Genomic DNA, 15,319 nt, shown 5'->3' with positions numbered 1-15,319 from the left:
ATCCCTACCTTAATCCCTGCTGTTTTAAAGGCTGTGCAGAGTGGTTTTGGTGTTCCTGGTTGGACCTGGACTGATGCAGACAGTAACCCCAACGATCACCTGCCTGGCCGCATCCTGTGGACTCCCCCTCTCTCCCTCACCCCGTGTAAATTCTCAACAAATTTTGCTAATTTTACTTTCCAAATATTCCTCAAGCCATTCCCTCCCCTCAGTCCAATTGCCCAAGTAAAGCCGCTCTCCGCTCTCTCCTGCGTTACTGGAATAGAGCCAAGTCCATTGCTCAAGCTGCCAAACAGAATAATATATTTAAAAGGCCGACCTGAACCCATTTCACTCCTGTCTGAAACCCTCTCCCGTCCACCCCTCCCCCTGCCTCCTGCTGATGGGAAAGCCAAGCTCCTTCGCATGGTCTCTAATAGCCTCCCAGGGGCTGGCTTTTGCCTGCCTTTCCCCCTCCTCCCCAGCCATTCCCTGCCCTGCATCCTTCAGCAGAGCTAAATCCAAGTGCCCCCCAGGCCCCAATCAGGCTGTCTCTACTCCAGGCTCAGGTTGGTCTTTGGCCTAAAATTCCCTTTCCCACTTGTCCTTCAACCACCTCCTCTGGTGCCACTTCCACCAAGAGGTCTTCCTGGATTCCCTCCATCCCTACCATTAGGTTGGTGTTGCCTTGGGCTAGCGGCACATTCCACTTATACATTCAATTGGAATGTTCTCGGGACTTCTCCTCCCTCCCTCATCAAGTCTCATTTCATTGGTGTGTCCCTGGACCGGTGTGCTGGAGGTACACTGGATAAACGTGAAATCCAACTAAATGGCAAATAAAATGCTGGAAATGAGGGCTTCCCTGGTGGCGCAGCGGTCGAGAGTCCGCCTGCCAATGCAGGGGACACGGGTTCGTGTCCCGGTCCGGGAAGATCCCACATGCCGCGGAGCGGCTGGGCCCGTGAGCCATGGCCGCTGAGCCTGCGCGTCCGGAGCCTGTGCTCCGCAACGGGAGAGGCCACAACAGTGAGAGGCCCGCGTACCGCAAAAAAAAAAAAAAAAAATGCTAGAGATGAGACAATTGAATAATCTCTAAATCCTGAAAGAGAAAACTGGCAAACACTGAAGATGAAAGAATAAAGTATTCTCAATTAAAAAAAAAATAAAGCTGTAACCAAAATGAATCAAATTAGAACTTACCTTAAAAAAGGTGCATTAACAAAGTAACAGTATTGTTGCCCAGAAGTCACCTGGGGGCTCCTTACTTTGGAGGTTGACGTAAAAGAGACTGGACCCCTCCCCCGGTTTCACAGCCTGTAGATAACCAAAGATTTAAGCTAATTTCTGGAAAGACCTATGTCACATTTCTAACTGTAAAGTAATCATTGTTCTTCTGACCTTTACGTCAGTCACTGTGAGTTTTGGTTCCTGTGAGCCGCCGCTGCTGGGCCTACACAACCCTAACAATTTCCAGTTTCTAGAGACTGCCAAGCCACGGCTCTCGTAACACCCCTCCGCACACCCGCCTGCCTCCCCCAAACTCCCCCGCAAGGTCTCTCACTTGATCCGTCTGGGTGTTGCTCCCACTGCTGGCCTTGGTTTGATCTGCTCCTTTGCCCTCAGGTGGCTCTGGTTTTTCTTTGTAGCACAGGGGCACTTTGCACAGCTCTGTTACTGTCCTCAAAGCACTGCTTGCATCTTTTTGGCCTCAGGACTAGATTATACAAACTTTGCAAGAGTGTTCAAGACCCTGCCTTTTAAAATTTATTTTTATTTAATTAAATTAAATTAATTAATTCATTTATTTTTTATTTATTTATTTTTTTTGTGGTACGCGGGCCTCTCACCGCTGCGGCCCCTCCCGCTGCTGAGCACAGGCTCCGGACGCGCAGGCCCAGCGGCCACGGCCCACGGGCCCAGCTGCTCCACGGCACGCGGGATCCTCCCGGACTGGGGCACGAACCCGTGCCCCCCGCATCGGCAGGCGGACGCTCAACCACTGCACCACCGGGGAAGCCCAAGACCCTGCCTTTTAAGTCCTGGCACCACCTTGCTTTTGAGCCCGCCGCCCCCAGCACTGCCCAGGGAACACATAGTAGGCCCACCTAGACTTCTTGCCGTGTCTGGGCCCGCCTGAGAAGCAGGTGGGTAGAGGCAGAGGGGCCATGGCCCGAAGCTGCCTGTTGAATGGTGTTGAATGGCTGAATGGCGACTCAGTCTGTCTAGTACCTGGGAGAAGAGGTGGTAGATGTCACCCCCAAGCCAGAGAGGCTAAGAATCTATGGTGCCTCCTCTCCCCTCCTCTTTCTGGCTGAAAACCAAGGACTCCGAGGCTCCAGAAGGTGGTGAAGGACACTGAGGGAAAGAACCCAGGTCCTGAATCAGCCTTGGAGGGCACCCACCAAACATCCCCATTGGTCTTGGCAAGAAATAAACTCCTTTGTGTTAGTCCCTGGGATACTGGGCTCATTTGCTACGGTATCCAGAGCTGCCTTAGCTGGTACACCTTCGCTCTCAGATCACGGGAAGGTAGGATGAGGCTTTCGGGCCCCAGGGTTGTGGGCGCGCTGCATCTGAGGAGGAGCTCTAGCGACTGGGGATACAGCAGAGGGGGCTTGATATACCTTGTGTGTTCGGAAGGTGTCCCGTAATGACAGGGTGACACTGCATAGCAGTTTGCCCAGGACAGTGCTTCTGGACACCTCTTGATACTACTAATTGTTAATAGCACCCGCTTTCTCGCTCAGAAGTGTCCTGGTTTGGAAGAGAAAGCACATAGGGATGAATTTCCCAGATAATTGAATTTTATTCTTTTTTTCAGTTTAGAAATTACAACTTGGAACAGGGTATCTTGGTGTGATCAAGTGTCTTCACTGAGACTAGGATTTTGCTGTCATTGTTTCAAAATTCAGAAAAAGGGAGAGAAGTTTGCCTTTGTCCTGGGGGGGAAAAACAAACCACTACAAGGCTCTTCCTGCGAGTGGAAGGAAAGGGTCCCCACCTGCTGCTGGGTGGGTGTCAATCTGTGGAGGATAACCTGCTTCCACCTGAGCCATGTCCTTGTTGGAGTCTCCGTCCGTGGTCCTTAGGCTGGGGAAGTAGGGCAGGCGTATGTCCTACTGAAGAGCTAGGCCCAGGATTCCGACTCCGCCTAGGTTCAAATCCCAGCTCCAGCGCTGAACGGCTGGGTGACCGGTAACTCAAGCTTCCCAGGCCCCGTTTTCCCTATCTATCCAATGGGAAGGTGAGAGGACCACCCCTCAGAGTTGGCAGATGTTAAATGAGATCATGTACGTGAAACCTTTAGCACAAGTCCTGGCGTGGGATAAACGTTAGCTGTGACTGGAATTATTAGGTTTATCAGAATGATTTCCTAAGCAGTTGCCCCTGGGAGTTTAGGAGCAGAGTCTCCTGAACTGGGGACAGATCATGGAGGAAGACGGAAAGGACTCATACGCGAAAAAGAGTTATCACGGCAGGCCCGAGACCTCTCTCCCCCCGGAAGGTCTGCTTCCGAGGTCTGGGAGCGTGGATTTCTAATAAGAGTGGCTCCCGTGCCCCAACTGTTTGTGGATGTTGAAAACTGCTTCTGCTCTGGGAGTCTGGGGTTCTGCTACACGCTGGGCAGAGGGCGCCAACCTGACCAGCACCCAATACAAACGCTGGGGGCTAAGTCTCCAGGGAGCCTCTCTGGTTGGAATCTCGTTCCTGCTGCCCACCCGCCCAGCCCCACCACCCAACTTCACTTCAAAGGACAAAGCAAGGACACGTTGATTGGCCTAAAAATAAAAACGAAACTTTCAGCTTTCTTTCTAGGTGATGTATGCAGCCTTCCCTCTGCATCCCATCCTGGATCCTGTCCTCAGATCCTCTATAACACTCGCCCTTTTTCTGATTTTGACCCCCACGTGACACCCCACCATTCTGCAGACTCCGACTTAGATTTGGTTCACGCTTCTGTTTCATTTACTTAGAAAGAAACATTCCTCCAAGTTGTTACTGAATGAAAACAAGCAGAATTCTCTCCTGTTTCTGAATGTCTTTTTTTTTCTTTTCCCCACAATTTGTTTCTTGGAGGAAGAAACCTATTAGAGCTAAATGATTCCCCAAATCAAAGCACTGCCTTTCACTGCAAGATGATTCAAGGCAACTGCCTGTGACAGGGTGAGCTCTGGGTCGGCTTGAAGCTTGAACCCAAGGCCAGAGATAGATCTGTCCGTGAACTTGAAAGTCTTAATGTAAAACCATGGCAACAGCACGTCGCTGTTAGGATAAAGCTGACCCTGCTGAAATAGTGCAGCTCCACCATCTTGGTTTGATTTTAAGTTGGATCAGATAAACAGATCCAGGAATAATTAGGAGGGAAAAGATAGTGCCCCTCAAACATCTGAAGGATTTTCACCAGCCCTGATGGTTCTTCCACTGCCGCCCTGTCCCCCACCCCACCCCCACCCCCGATCATGGTCTCGCGAACTGGATCCTGCAGAGGCCGCTGCTGTGTTTCCACTTGGAACCCGCATGTGTCTGTTGGGGGCTCCGACCAGAGAGCAGGTTGTCCTCAGTTGCCCCCATTGCTTTTCTTTCACAGAATGAGCAAGGCTGAGGGGGAAACAGTGGTGTCTGGTAGAATCCCTAACAATCTGGTTACCCCATATGTGGGTCTTCAGGCTGATTTAAAACTGCCTGCAAAGATCGAGAAAACTGGGAAAATTGTTGAAACCGGATCATGAGTGCATGGAGTTCGTTTTGTCATTCTGTGTTTCTGTCTATGTTGGAAAATTTCCACGAGAAGTGTTTTTAAAAAGTCACATTTGACCTATACATAAAATGAATGAAGCGTTTGTGTTAAGACCCCAAATGTGGTCTGCAGGTTGGGACGGGCACCAACGCCAAGTAAGGTCATTTGTATGACACAGAAAGTGTTTGTATTATTCAATGTTATTCTAATATGCCTCTGAACCATTTCCCCCATAGATCTCATCACATGGAAAGAACAATCCAGATATTCCTGCAGTGGATGGCATTTAATGCTTTGTCTCACTAACCCTTTAGGTCCTCACGAGGCAGCTGTGAGTTTGTTCCTGCTGATTAGGGATCTGCTACAGAAAATGGCAAACATGAATCTTCCAGCTTGTCCCTGGAATAACAAATTCTACAAGTGGGCCAGAGGGTGGTCATGTGTTCGAACATACCATGAACGGACTTTCACATGGTGACTCGCAGTGATATGAGACTCGGTTAAAGTTTAAATGATGATGGGGGGACTTCCCTGGTGGCGCAGTGGTTAAGAATCCGCCTGCCAATGCAGGGGACACGGGTTTCATCCCTGGTCCGGGAAGATTCCACATGCTGCGGGGCAACTAAGCCCACGCGCCACAACTACTGAAGCCCCTGTGCCTAGAACCTGTGCTCCGCAACACGAGAAGCCACCGCAATGAGAAGCCCGTGTACCGCAACGAAGAGTAGCCCCCATTCACAGCAACTAGAGAAAGCCCGCGGGCAGCAACGAAGACCCAACACAGCCAAAAATAAATAAGTAAATAAGTTAATAAAAAGAATGATGATGGGACCATTTTTCCCAGCTTGACGGGGAGAGAAGGGAGGCAGGGCAGGGGGGCAGGGGGACAGGGGAAGGGACTTGAGGGAGCGACTGCAATGTAGGGACCTTATTTGGATCCTGATTCAAAACAACAAACTATAAAAAAGCATTTACGAGACCATCAGAGATGTCTGAACACTGACTAGATCTTCCATGACATTCATGGATTCTAATTATGTTTTCAAGGTGTGATAAAAGTATTTCGGAAATGTTTTTAAAATAGTTTTTGTTTTGGGACTTCCCTGGTGGTCCAGTGGCCAAGACTCTATGCTCCCAATGCAGGGGGCCCGGGTTCAATCCCTGGTCAGGGAACTAGATCCCACACGCCACAACTAAAGATCCCATGTGCCGCAACTAAGACCCGGCGCAGCCAAATCAAAAAATAAATATTAAAAGAATAGTTCTTGTTTTTTTAGAGATATGTACTGAAACATTTACAGATAAAACTGTTTGACATCTGGAATCTTCCCTTACTGATAATCTCGGGCAGGGTGGTTGGGGGAGTGGGTGCAGGAAGAGAAGAAAGACGGTGGGTTCATCGTGGACGATGCAAGATGGCTGCAGGGCTCTGCTTTCATGTGTGAGTGTGTGTGTGTGTGTGTGTGTGTGTGTGTGTGTGTGTGTGTGTGTGAAGTGCTCCGTAACAGAAAGGGAGAAGTATGTGCTGAATGAAGGGGCCCCGTCCTGCCTCTTGGCCAGTTTAAGAAACCATATTCACTGTCGTCTGCCCCACTCTCTGTCACATCCCACACAGGCCTCTAAGCACCCAGGCCTGCTTCTCAGGGGATAAACCAACCCGCACCCTCCCGTGTTCCTAATCTAGAAAGCGGCAGCTCGGAACGTCGGACACGATCACACAGAGATAGCCAGCGCTCTCGTTGATAATACTGTTTATTGTCCACGGACCGAGCGGTCACTCAAGAATGACACAAGGCATCGGAGACATGCGCTGTCTGCTTGTCGACTTTCAACAACTCTCACGTGTTCCCAGCACAGGAAGGTCTCAGACTTCATATTCCAGCAAAATCACATTGCCCCAAAAGTAAAAAAAAAAAAAAAAAAAAAAACGAACAAAAAAATCCAAACAAAAACGAACAAGATCAACAAAGCTTTAAATTACGGCGGCAAGTCCGATATTTCTTAATACTTATCAAGCCAAGATTTGGAAATAACTACAATGTAAACTTTATTTTAAATATTTTGAGTTGCTTGCAGAAGACAAGTATAGAGGGAGGAAAGAGCAGTGCTTAGAACATAACATATAAATTAAACAATGCTGAATGGAGCCTTCTTAAACTATATATATAGGGCAATTATTTACCCTTGAGGGTATCTGAGTGGCTTCTCTCGGTCACCACCAGGTACTTCATCTTGACTTTTTTTTTTTCTGCTCAGCATGGCTACAAGACGGATGTGCGTAGACTGAACATAAAGGCCATCTTTCAGAACCAACCTACTCAAAGATTCTTTGCTTCGTAATAATTGGAACTGGAGAACAAAAGATGGGAGATGGAAAATCAACGATACTCAAGGAACTGAAGAAAAGGTCTGAAGGAATCACCATCATAGGCTAGCTACCGCGCCATTTCCACTCTGGGTCCACTGCTCCCACGATGCAGAAACCTTTGAAAAAAAAAGGTGCGAGTCTAACCCCTACCAAGGGTAATAAAAAATACAGCACAGGAATGATTACAACTGATGTCAGAAACAAACCAACACATTTTAAAAAAATCAGCAGAAACAGGAGTAAATGTTACATATGATAACACCGTACAGGAAGCAGACGGGGGTGGGGTGTTATACTGATTGGAGGGTCTGGTGTTCTCGTATATACTGAAATCACAAGGACTGGTCCATCATGACATCTTACAAACTTTCTATCACTGTACAGCATGAAGACGCCCTTGGAGCGGGCCAGATTCCTGGAGAGTCCCCTAGTCTGCCCTAGAAAGGGAGTCATCAAAATCTGTGCTGACCAGGTCCCGGGTAGGCATGGGGGCTGCATGCCACTGGTGGGGGAGGTCAGGAGTCCTACAGGTGCTTTGGGGTCACCGCAGAATAGAGCAGGCTTAGAAGATGACTTTGGAAGAATTCTGCAGAAGGACCACTCCCAGGCTGACAGACTTCAGTTTCACTGTGTGTGTTTGCATATAGCGTACATGATAAACTCAGAACAGTTTATCTTTAGAACACAAGTGGGAAGAAAAAGGAGATTATCTTTACTGTTGCTGGGAAATTTCTGCCTCTGCTAACTCCCAGTTTACTGGCATCAGGAAACCACCTTTAGGGAACAGATAGGTTCCCTAGGTCCCTATGAACTTTCTTAACCGAGAGATCTTCGTAATACAAGACATATAAGCAGAGGTGGGTACACCTGTAATTTGGGTTCACATATTCTCTAAAAATTCATCTTTAGAAGAACGTCTCTTAAAGCTGGCCACAGAGTCCTGGAGGCCCAGAAAGCAATGAGAATTTTACTGACGCCACCTCCCTCCAAAATCCGTCCTTCCCTGGGGAGGACTTCATTCTACGCTTCGTTAACTTCACTCTCGGGAACCCCCCGCATGGCACAGTGACAGTCAGTCTTTGAGGGAGGTCATACTCTAAACCTCTGGCACCTGCTTGGGGGCCTCTGAGGCGTGTTGGGGGACAGAGCGGGACCCAGCTTTTGATGTCCTCAGGATGTGCAGACGGCACAGCCAGCTCATGCCACCAGCCACACACAACCCCTCGCCAAGCAAATTCGTGCCCCTCCACCTAGATGCCGGAGGCCAGAAAGAGAAGCAGGGAGCGAGGGGCCTCAGAAGCTCAGTAAGGAACTGCAAGGGCGGCCAAGCCCCGCCCCCGCAAATGTCTGCCCCAGGGCTGAACGTGGCAGGTTCCGCCAAGGGCTGGGGTGTGTGTTGGGGGCCCGGGATGGGAATCAAAGGACTTGGCTGGAGCTGAAGCTCCTTGTCCCTGCATCGCTACGAAGGTCTGGGAGGGAGGCTCCCGATGGAATTCTGCAGGTTAATACGATTAACTGGGGCTCCATCAAGAGCAAGCCACCGGTCCAGGGCTGCTCCCAGACACACAGAAGTCACAGGTACTGGGAGTCCGTGGTGGGCATGGGGGAGTCTGCGGGGGTACAGGGCACTTACAAGGGGCAGGGGCTGCCACCCTAGGGCCAGAGGTGGAAGCTGCAGGAACTGAGGGACATGCCCCTCTCAAGAGGAAAGGGACCTGGTAGGCCTGCTACACAGTCTGGCAACGACCCTCAAAAGTTTCTGCAAAATGCACACTTCCAGGCTCTGCCCTGACCAGGCTAGGGGACCCTTAAGTGCTGCCTGCTCAGCGTTTGTGACAGTGCCAAGGCTGCGCCTGGGAGGGAAGCCCGAGCGTCCTGCCCCTGCCCGCGCTCAAGGATGGGAGACCGAGTTGTGCAGTGTCCAGGCTGGCGGGTGGGGTATGGGACCCACCTCTGCCTCCAGACCCACAACGATGTTGAAAAGGAAAACGGGGGTGGGGAGGAGAATCACACTAATTTAGACCCACTTGGATGACTGTTTTATTCATGCTGTTTCCAGGAAGGGATGTCAGAGCTGGACCAGTCTGAACTCTTGGAGGCTTTCAATTGGCCACAGGGGTGCTGGTGGCCTGCTTACGGGTCCTCGATGTCCAGAAACTCCTGCTTGGGGGGTGCCGCTCCACGGTACCACGCACAGGAGCCGTCGCTTCTCTTGATGCAGGCGAAGAACTTGGCCTGGTGCCCGTTGATGCTCTTCTCCGTGACCCAGTCCATCCAGAGGCACTCGTCCGGAGAGGAGATGTAGCACGGGATCATGGGGCAGCGCGTGATCTAAGAAGGGGGACGCAGAGGTGGATTCAGTCAGGGACCAAGGCCACTCACGGGGGCATCTCCAGAACCTGGCAATGCACCTGGCGAAGGTGCTAAAGGGCAGTTTGCAGAATGAATGACCAAGTGAGTGCACCAGGAAGGGAGGGAGCTGGGACTGGAGTCCAACCTGCTCCATCAGTAGCCTCTCCTGAGCCCCATACTCTCCGAATGGTGGTAGGCAGCCTGTCCAAGGCAGGACAGTACACTGTCTCTGCACCCCCAGCTGCTGTGAACACTCCTCCACTTTGGGCCATCTGGTCTACCTTCTCTGAGGATGACAAACTAGCTTCAGCTCAGCCCTGCCCTCCTGGGAGTATAACGATAACAATAAAGGGTCTTGAAGCTACTGGATAGGTTCAAATCAGATTAAAAGGACGCTGTCTTGCTCCCAAGCACGCGTGGGTTTAGAGGGGATCGGCAAGTAGCATTTTGGCAAAAGAACCTGAGTTCACAGGAAGGTGAACACCTCCAGGCCGAGCAAAGAAAAAGGAGGAACTTGCGTCTTAACTTCATGTTAGGCACAGAGGAGTTCGCTGGACCTACGTGTAGCTGTAGGTCGGAATTCACGTTCTGAACGAGCTAAGGACAGGAGGGCCCATCTACCAGGATGGGCAGGAGGGCGGCACAAGCGGCGCCAACCGGCAGAGGCCAATCCCTGCAGCCTCGCACAGGGCTGCGCTGGGCCAGCATCTTCTGGACCCAGACTCGCATCCTGTGCTGGGGCTGGGGGAGGGGCAGTGCTGATGTGTTAGGAGACAACAGGATGGGAGCCTGCGGGCCGTGCAGGAGATCTCACCTTCTATGGCCGCTTCTAAGCATTAGCGCCGCTGTAACTGTGTTTGGTGCAACCTCTGGGCCGCTTTTAAGAAGAGGGGCTGGGGCTTCAGCACACAGACCCCACATTTACACAGACCCATGCATGGAAATGGCTGGTATGTTGGCAAAAGCGTAGCACCTGGGACACTCTTTCACAAGGCACACAATTCTCTGCCCTTGTACACTTGTAGAAAGATACTCCTAGGACCATGTTCTCCCCACGAAACTCCTCCTCCTAGAAGGCTTCCTTCCTAGAAGCTACAGGCCACATGGTCAGATTCCCCTCACCTCCCAAATGTCCCTGGCTGGACATCCTCACTTGTGGGTAGGCCACACCTCCCCAGAGCCCTGGCCTAAGTTGGGACCCCGAGGACTGAGAGGCCCAGGAAAGCCAGGGGTCAAATCCCAGCAGTCCACCCACCTGGATGAGGTGGTGATGAGGCGAAGCGTGGGAGGAGGTAGTGGCGGCTTACCTTGCACTCACAGCCCATCTGGTACCTGTGGTTCAGGCTCTTCTTCTGGGTGGTGCTCAGGGTGTCCCAGGGCACGATGAAGTCGCAGAGGGTGATGTGCATCTTGCCATTCCCCTCGGCCTTTCCTGAGTAGACAGGGGTCACCAAGCTCAGGACAAGTTCTGGGTTCTCATCCTTCTCCTGCATTTGGATGCGGCTTGGGCACAGGGAGGGTCAGTTCTGACAGTACCGTGTGCTGTGGGCTCAGCTGTGTCCCCTCCAAAATTCAGATGTTGAAGCCCTTACCCCTAGCACGTCAGGATGTGACTGAATTAGGAAAGAAGGCCTTTCAAGAATTGATTAAAATGAGGTCATCAGGGTGAATCCTAATCCAATAGGACTGGCGCCCTTATAAGAGGAAGAGATTAGACACAGACAGACAAAGAGGGACGACCATGTGGGGACACAGGGAGAAAGTGGCCATCCACAAGCCACAGAGAGAGGCCTCAGAAGAAACCAACCCTGCCAACACCTTGATCGTGGACTTCCAGACCCCAGAATTGTGAGAAAATAAATTTCTGTTGTTTAACCAGTCTGTGGTTTTTGTTATAGCAACCCGAGCACACTCATACACCGTGGAATATTTATTCTGAGTATAAAGAGAATGCAAGCTCACTGTAGAAAACTTAGAAAAGGTAGGAAATAATTTTTTTAATTAATTAATTAATTTATGGCTGTGTTGGGTCTTCGTTGCTGTGCACGGGCTTTCTTCGTTGTGGTGTGCAGGCTCCTCATTGTGGTGGCTTCTCTTGTTGCAGAGCACAGGCTCTAGGCACATGGGCTTCAGTAGCTGCAGCACGCAGGCTCAGTAGTTGTGTCTCACGGGCTCTAGAGCGCAGGCTCCGTAGTTGTGGCATGTGGGCTTAGTTGCTCCACGGCATGCGGGATCTTCCCGGACCAGGGCTCGAACCCGTGTCCCCTGCACTGGCAGGTGGATTCTTAACCACTGCGCCACCAGGGACGTCCGGTAGGAAATAATTTTTAGAAACTTCTCTCTTTTCATTACCTAGAGCTAAATTTTGATGCATTTCCTTCCAATATTCTTTTATGCACACGTATTCACACACAGAAAATCATGTTGTACGTAGATTGTATTGTTTCCTGGTTTTTTTCCACCAAATATTTATTCCTAAGCATTTCCTCCATTTGATGTTGAACTTGTAATTCTGGGTTGTTCCGTTATGAACAGTAAAAACAGAATTTTATAAAGTCAGAAATCTGCCCTGAATTCCTTTTATTGGGGATGATGAGACGCTGTTGGTACCTTAGGCTCCTGACTCAGCCCCCTTCCTCCTTTTGTGAAGAGTTTTCATTGGTGACAGCCCGGGCATTAGCTGAGCAGGAGAAAAAGACAAGCCAGTGCATTCTGGTGACTGACAAGAACGTAACGAGGGCCAGGGAGGTCGTCTAAAATCTTGTCCCTCCTGCTACAATGGCACCTTGTCAAGAGGCACAGATGTCCAGTGATGACACCAGAACCTGGCAGAGAGCGACACGCGACTCCCTCAGAGGCATACAGAAGCCCCGGGCTGCACCCTGAGCACCTCGGCTTGACAAAGCTGCAGTGCATCCGACTTAATGATCTCAGGCATAGCCCTGGCCACAGACAATCTGCTAATAGAAACATAGCTCAGCGAAGCACTGATGCAGCTTGTCGTCAACCGTGCCCTGTCGGGAGGAAGTAAAACAGAAATCTATTGCCAGGGGAAAGATGAAATGGGCTGCCTGAGGCTGCGAGCGGCACCAGTGACATCCTTTGCCACCTGCCCATCCTTTGCTGGGCAGGTGGCAAAGGATGTGATTCTTGGTTAGCCCATTCCAACTCCAGGAAAACAAGATCTAGAGTCTGTTCTTTAGAAATTAAACAGATTTGTTCCAGAGCTGTCTCGCTGAGCCAGGGAAGGAAGTCAGATCAGAGAGGTCCCTCTGTAATGGGGTGAGTCAGCCGCCAGTGGAAGTGCCTTTTATTAATCTTATGTTCCACGGCCAGTTAGGGAACTAAAATGTGTCCCATGTCACTTGCTTGCTTCCAATACTAAATGTGAGGTAGTCAAGATGATAGGCACACAGTCACCGCATGAATTCCTCTTCAAGTGTTTTTAATTTTTATTTTAAGTGGAGCTACAATTTGGATGGTTTCATGTGTAGCAAGCTTCTGAAATGTGTGTGGCAGTGACTTGTATAACTGTCTTCTCATTCAGCCTGGGGACAACTGAAAGGGCCTGTGGTAGGAGCAGCACAGGTCACATACATGTTACATGTTACATAGCACATATGAACGGCTGAGCTTCCACGTGGGAAAAATATCAACGTTACCACGAGGGACTCGAAATTATGAGGCTTTCTGCATTTGACTCGCAACGCTCCCTTTGGACACGAAGTCTTTCCCTTTCAGAAAAGGGTCTGAGCACAACTGATTTTCCCTCCACGTCCCCCAAAAGAAATAAAAGCAACCACCAGCAAAACAATCACCACGCGGCCACCACATGGACCTCCACTCTTGTCCTGGACCCACCTGCTAAGCAGCCCTGCGGTTTCCTTGCACCCTCGGGGTAATCGGAATGGGGCAGGACCCAAGCCCCACGCTCCACGGAGACACTGCTGGGGCTCCTGACTGCTGGACATAAGCCATCTCCCCAGGCTGCCCCAGGATCCGGCCAAAGGGCCCCACGGTCTGGACCACCCATCTCGTGGAATAAAGGGCGGTGCCCCGCTCCTCAGAATCTCGGGGCAAGAGGCAGGTCTGATTGACTGAGAAGGGCCCCAGGATATGAAATAATGTCCAGAGGCTACTGACCTCGAGGAAGGTGACCAACCATGGCTGCCGGGGCTCAGCTCTCCTGAGCGTGTGCAGACTGGCTATTTGGCACCTCTGGAACACAAGGTCTGCCTTGACCCAGAGGAGGGCAGGTTCTCAGTCCTGGCTGCACACTGGACTCTCCTAGGGAGCTTTACAAATGCTGATGCCGGGGCCCCACCCCTGGAGATTCTGCTTGAATTGGTCTGGGGTGCCGCCTGGGCATCAGGATTTTTGCAAACTCCCTGTGGAATTCCAACGAGCAGTGCATGTGAAGGACTGCTGGGTTAGGCGCTGGGGCAGTGAGACTTCTAAACCTGGACCAATGATGGAAGAAGCAGAGTGTAACAGACCCAGGGGTCAGGCGGACCAGGGTCTAAATTCTGGCTGCACCATTGCGCCACTCCCCGGCAGTGTGACGCTGTCAGGGGTGTGCTGAGAAACGCCTGACCAGCAGCTCTCCTGGGAGGAAAAGCTCTGGTGTGTAGCGTTTGCCCTAATTCTGTGGCGTAAATACTCCCCCTCTGGCCAATTTCAAGCTACCACCATGACATCAACCGAAGTTTAACGATCGGCTTGAAAGTGAAAGTGGGTTCAGGCACACACCACGGGACCTGGGAACACGGCTCCAGCCTCTACTCCTCAGTTTTCCTCATCTGTAAAATGGGGATAATAGGGGGTAGTGAGGATTAAATGGAACCCACATGGAAAGCATTTGCAGAATGTCAGTGCCAGGAAAAGGGCACTCCTATTTCTATTAACAGGGAGCTGGTGAAGCCTGATGTAGAGGCCTTTAAGACAGAGCCTCAGCGTGGGTAAGGATTCAGCTGGGCATGTCTGGAAGCAGGTCCTAGCCCACACTGAGGTCGCTTTTCCACCAGGAGCCGCCCACCACAGGATGCAGGCTCTCCCTCCTTGAATAAGGGCTTCGGCAGCTCTGCAGTTTGGCCAGACAGCCCTTAGAGGGCAGTGTGGAGACTCAGCAGGACGGCTGAGGCTCTCATTTTAAAGGGTGTTAGAGACAAGGACGAAAAAAGGACACAGAAAATTAGAAGCCTTTGATTTGCTAGGGCAATAAGGTCGCTGAACCAGGTGTGTCTCCGCCAGTGCCATTTCCTGTGTTACTGTGATGTCACAGTCAGGATGTCAGCTCTCTGCATTGTGATTTTGTCCTCATCCGCTTCTCTCCATTTGATATTATCTTTCCTACTGTAAAAACAGTAGACACTGCAAATGTGAAATGGTGCAGCTGTTCTGTAAAACAGTCTGTCAGCTCCTCAAATGGTGAAACACAGAGTCGCCGTAGGTCCTGCAGTTCCACTCCTAAGTATCTACCCAAGAGAAATGAAAACACACGTCCAGGCAAAAACTTGCACACACATGTTCAGAGCAGCATTGCTCGTAATAGACAAAAGGCAGAAACAACCCCAGTGAAATGCTGAATGGATAGGAGAAATGCTGAATGGATAGGCAAAATGCAGTACATCCATCCAGTGGAATATTATTCTGCCATAAAAAGGAGTGAAGTTCTGATACATGTTACAACATGAACAAAACATTAAAAACATTAAAAACTTTAAAAAACATTATGCTGAAAGAAGCCAGACACAAAGGACCATATGTTACATGATTCCATTCATAAGAAAGTCCAGAGTAAAGAAATCTACAAAGAAAGATTAGCGGTTGCTGTGAGCTGGGCTCAGGGGAGACTGGGGGTTAGGAAGGTAATAGCTAGA

At 50.5% G+C, this 15,319-nt stretch overlaps 1 protein-coding gene across 2 annotated transcripts in view; it reads right to left on the bottom strand.

Moving 5' to 3' along the window:
- Positions 1-6,454: 6,454 nt before the first annotated feature.
- The window catches only part of TIMP2 (TIMP metallopeptidase inhibitor 2), a 50,012-nt gene continuing 41,147 nt past the window's right edge, over positions 6,455-15,319 (bottom strand). For both annotated transcript variants that reach the window (XM_032615922.1, XM_032615923.1), the window contains exons 4-5: positions 10,748-10,872; positions 6,455-9,419 (exon numbers count right to left, since the gene is read on the bottom strand). In XM_032615922.1, coding sequence (XP_032471813.1) covers positions 9,222-9,419; positions 10,748-10,872 — 323 coding nt within the window. In that variant the 3' untranslated portion in view covers positions 6,455-9,221. The remainder of the gene's footprint in view (positions 9,420-10,747; positions 10,873-15,319) is intronic.

The sequence above is a fragment of the Phocoena sinus genome, chromosome 20 (genome assembly GCF_008692025.1).
Source record: "Phocoena sinus isolate mPhoSin1 chromosome 20, mPhoSin1.pri, whole genome shotgun sequence".
Classification (NCBI taxonomy): Eukaryota; Metazoa; Chordata; class Mammalia; order Artiodactyla; family Phocoenidae; genus Phocoena; species Phocoena sinus.
Note: the sequence above shows the minus strand (reverse complement) of the source record. Positions and strands in the feature narration are given on the sequence as shown.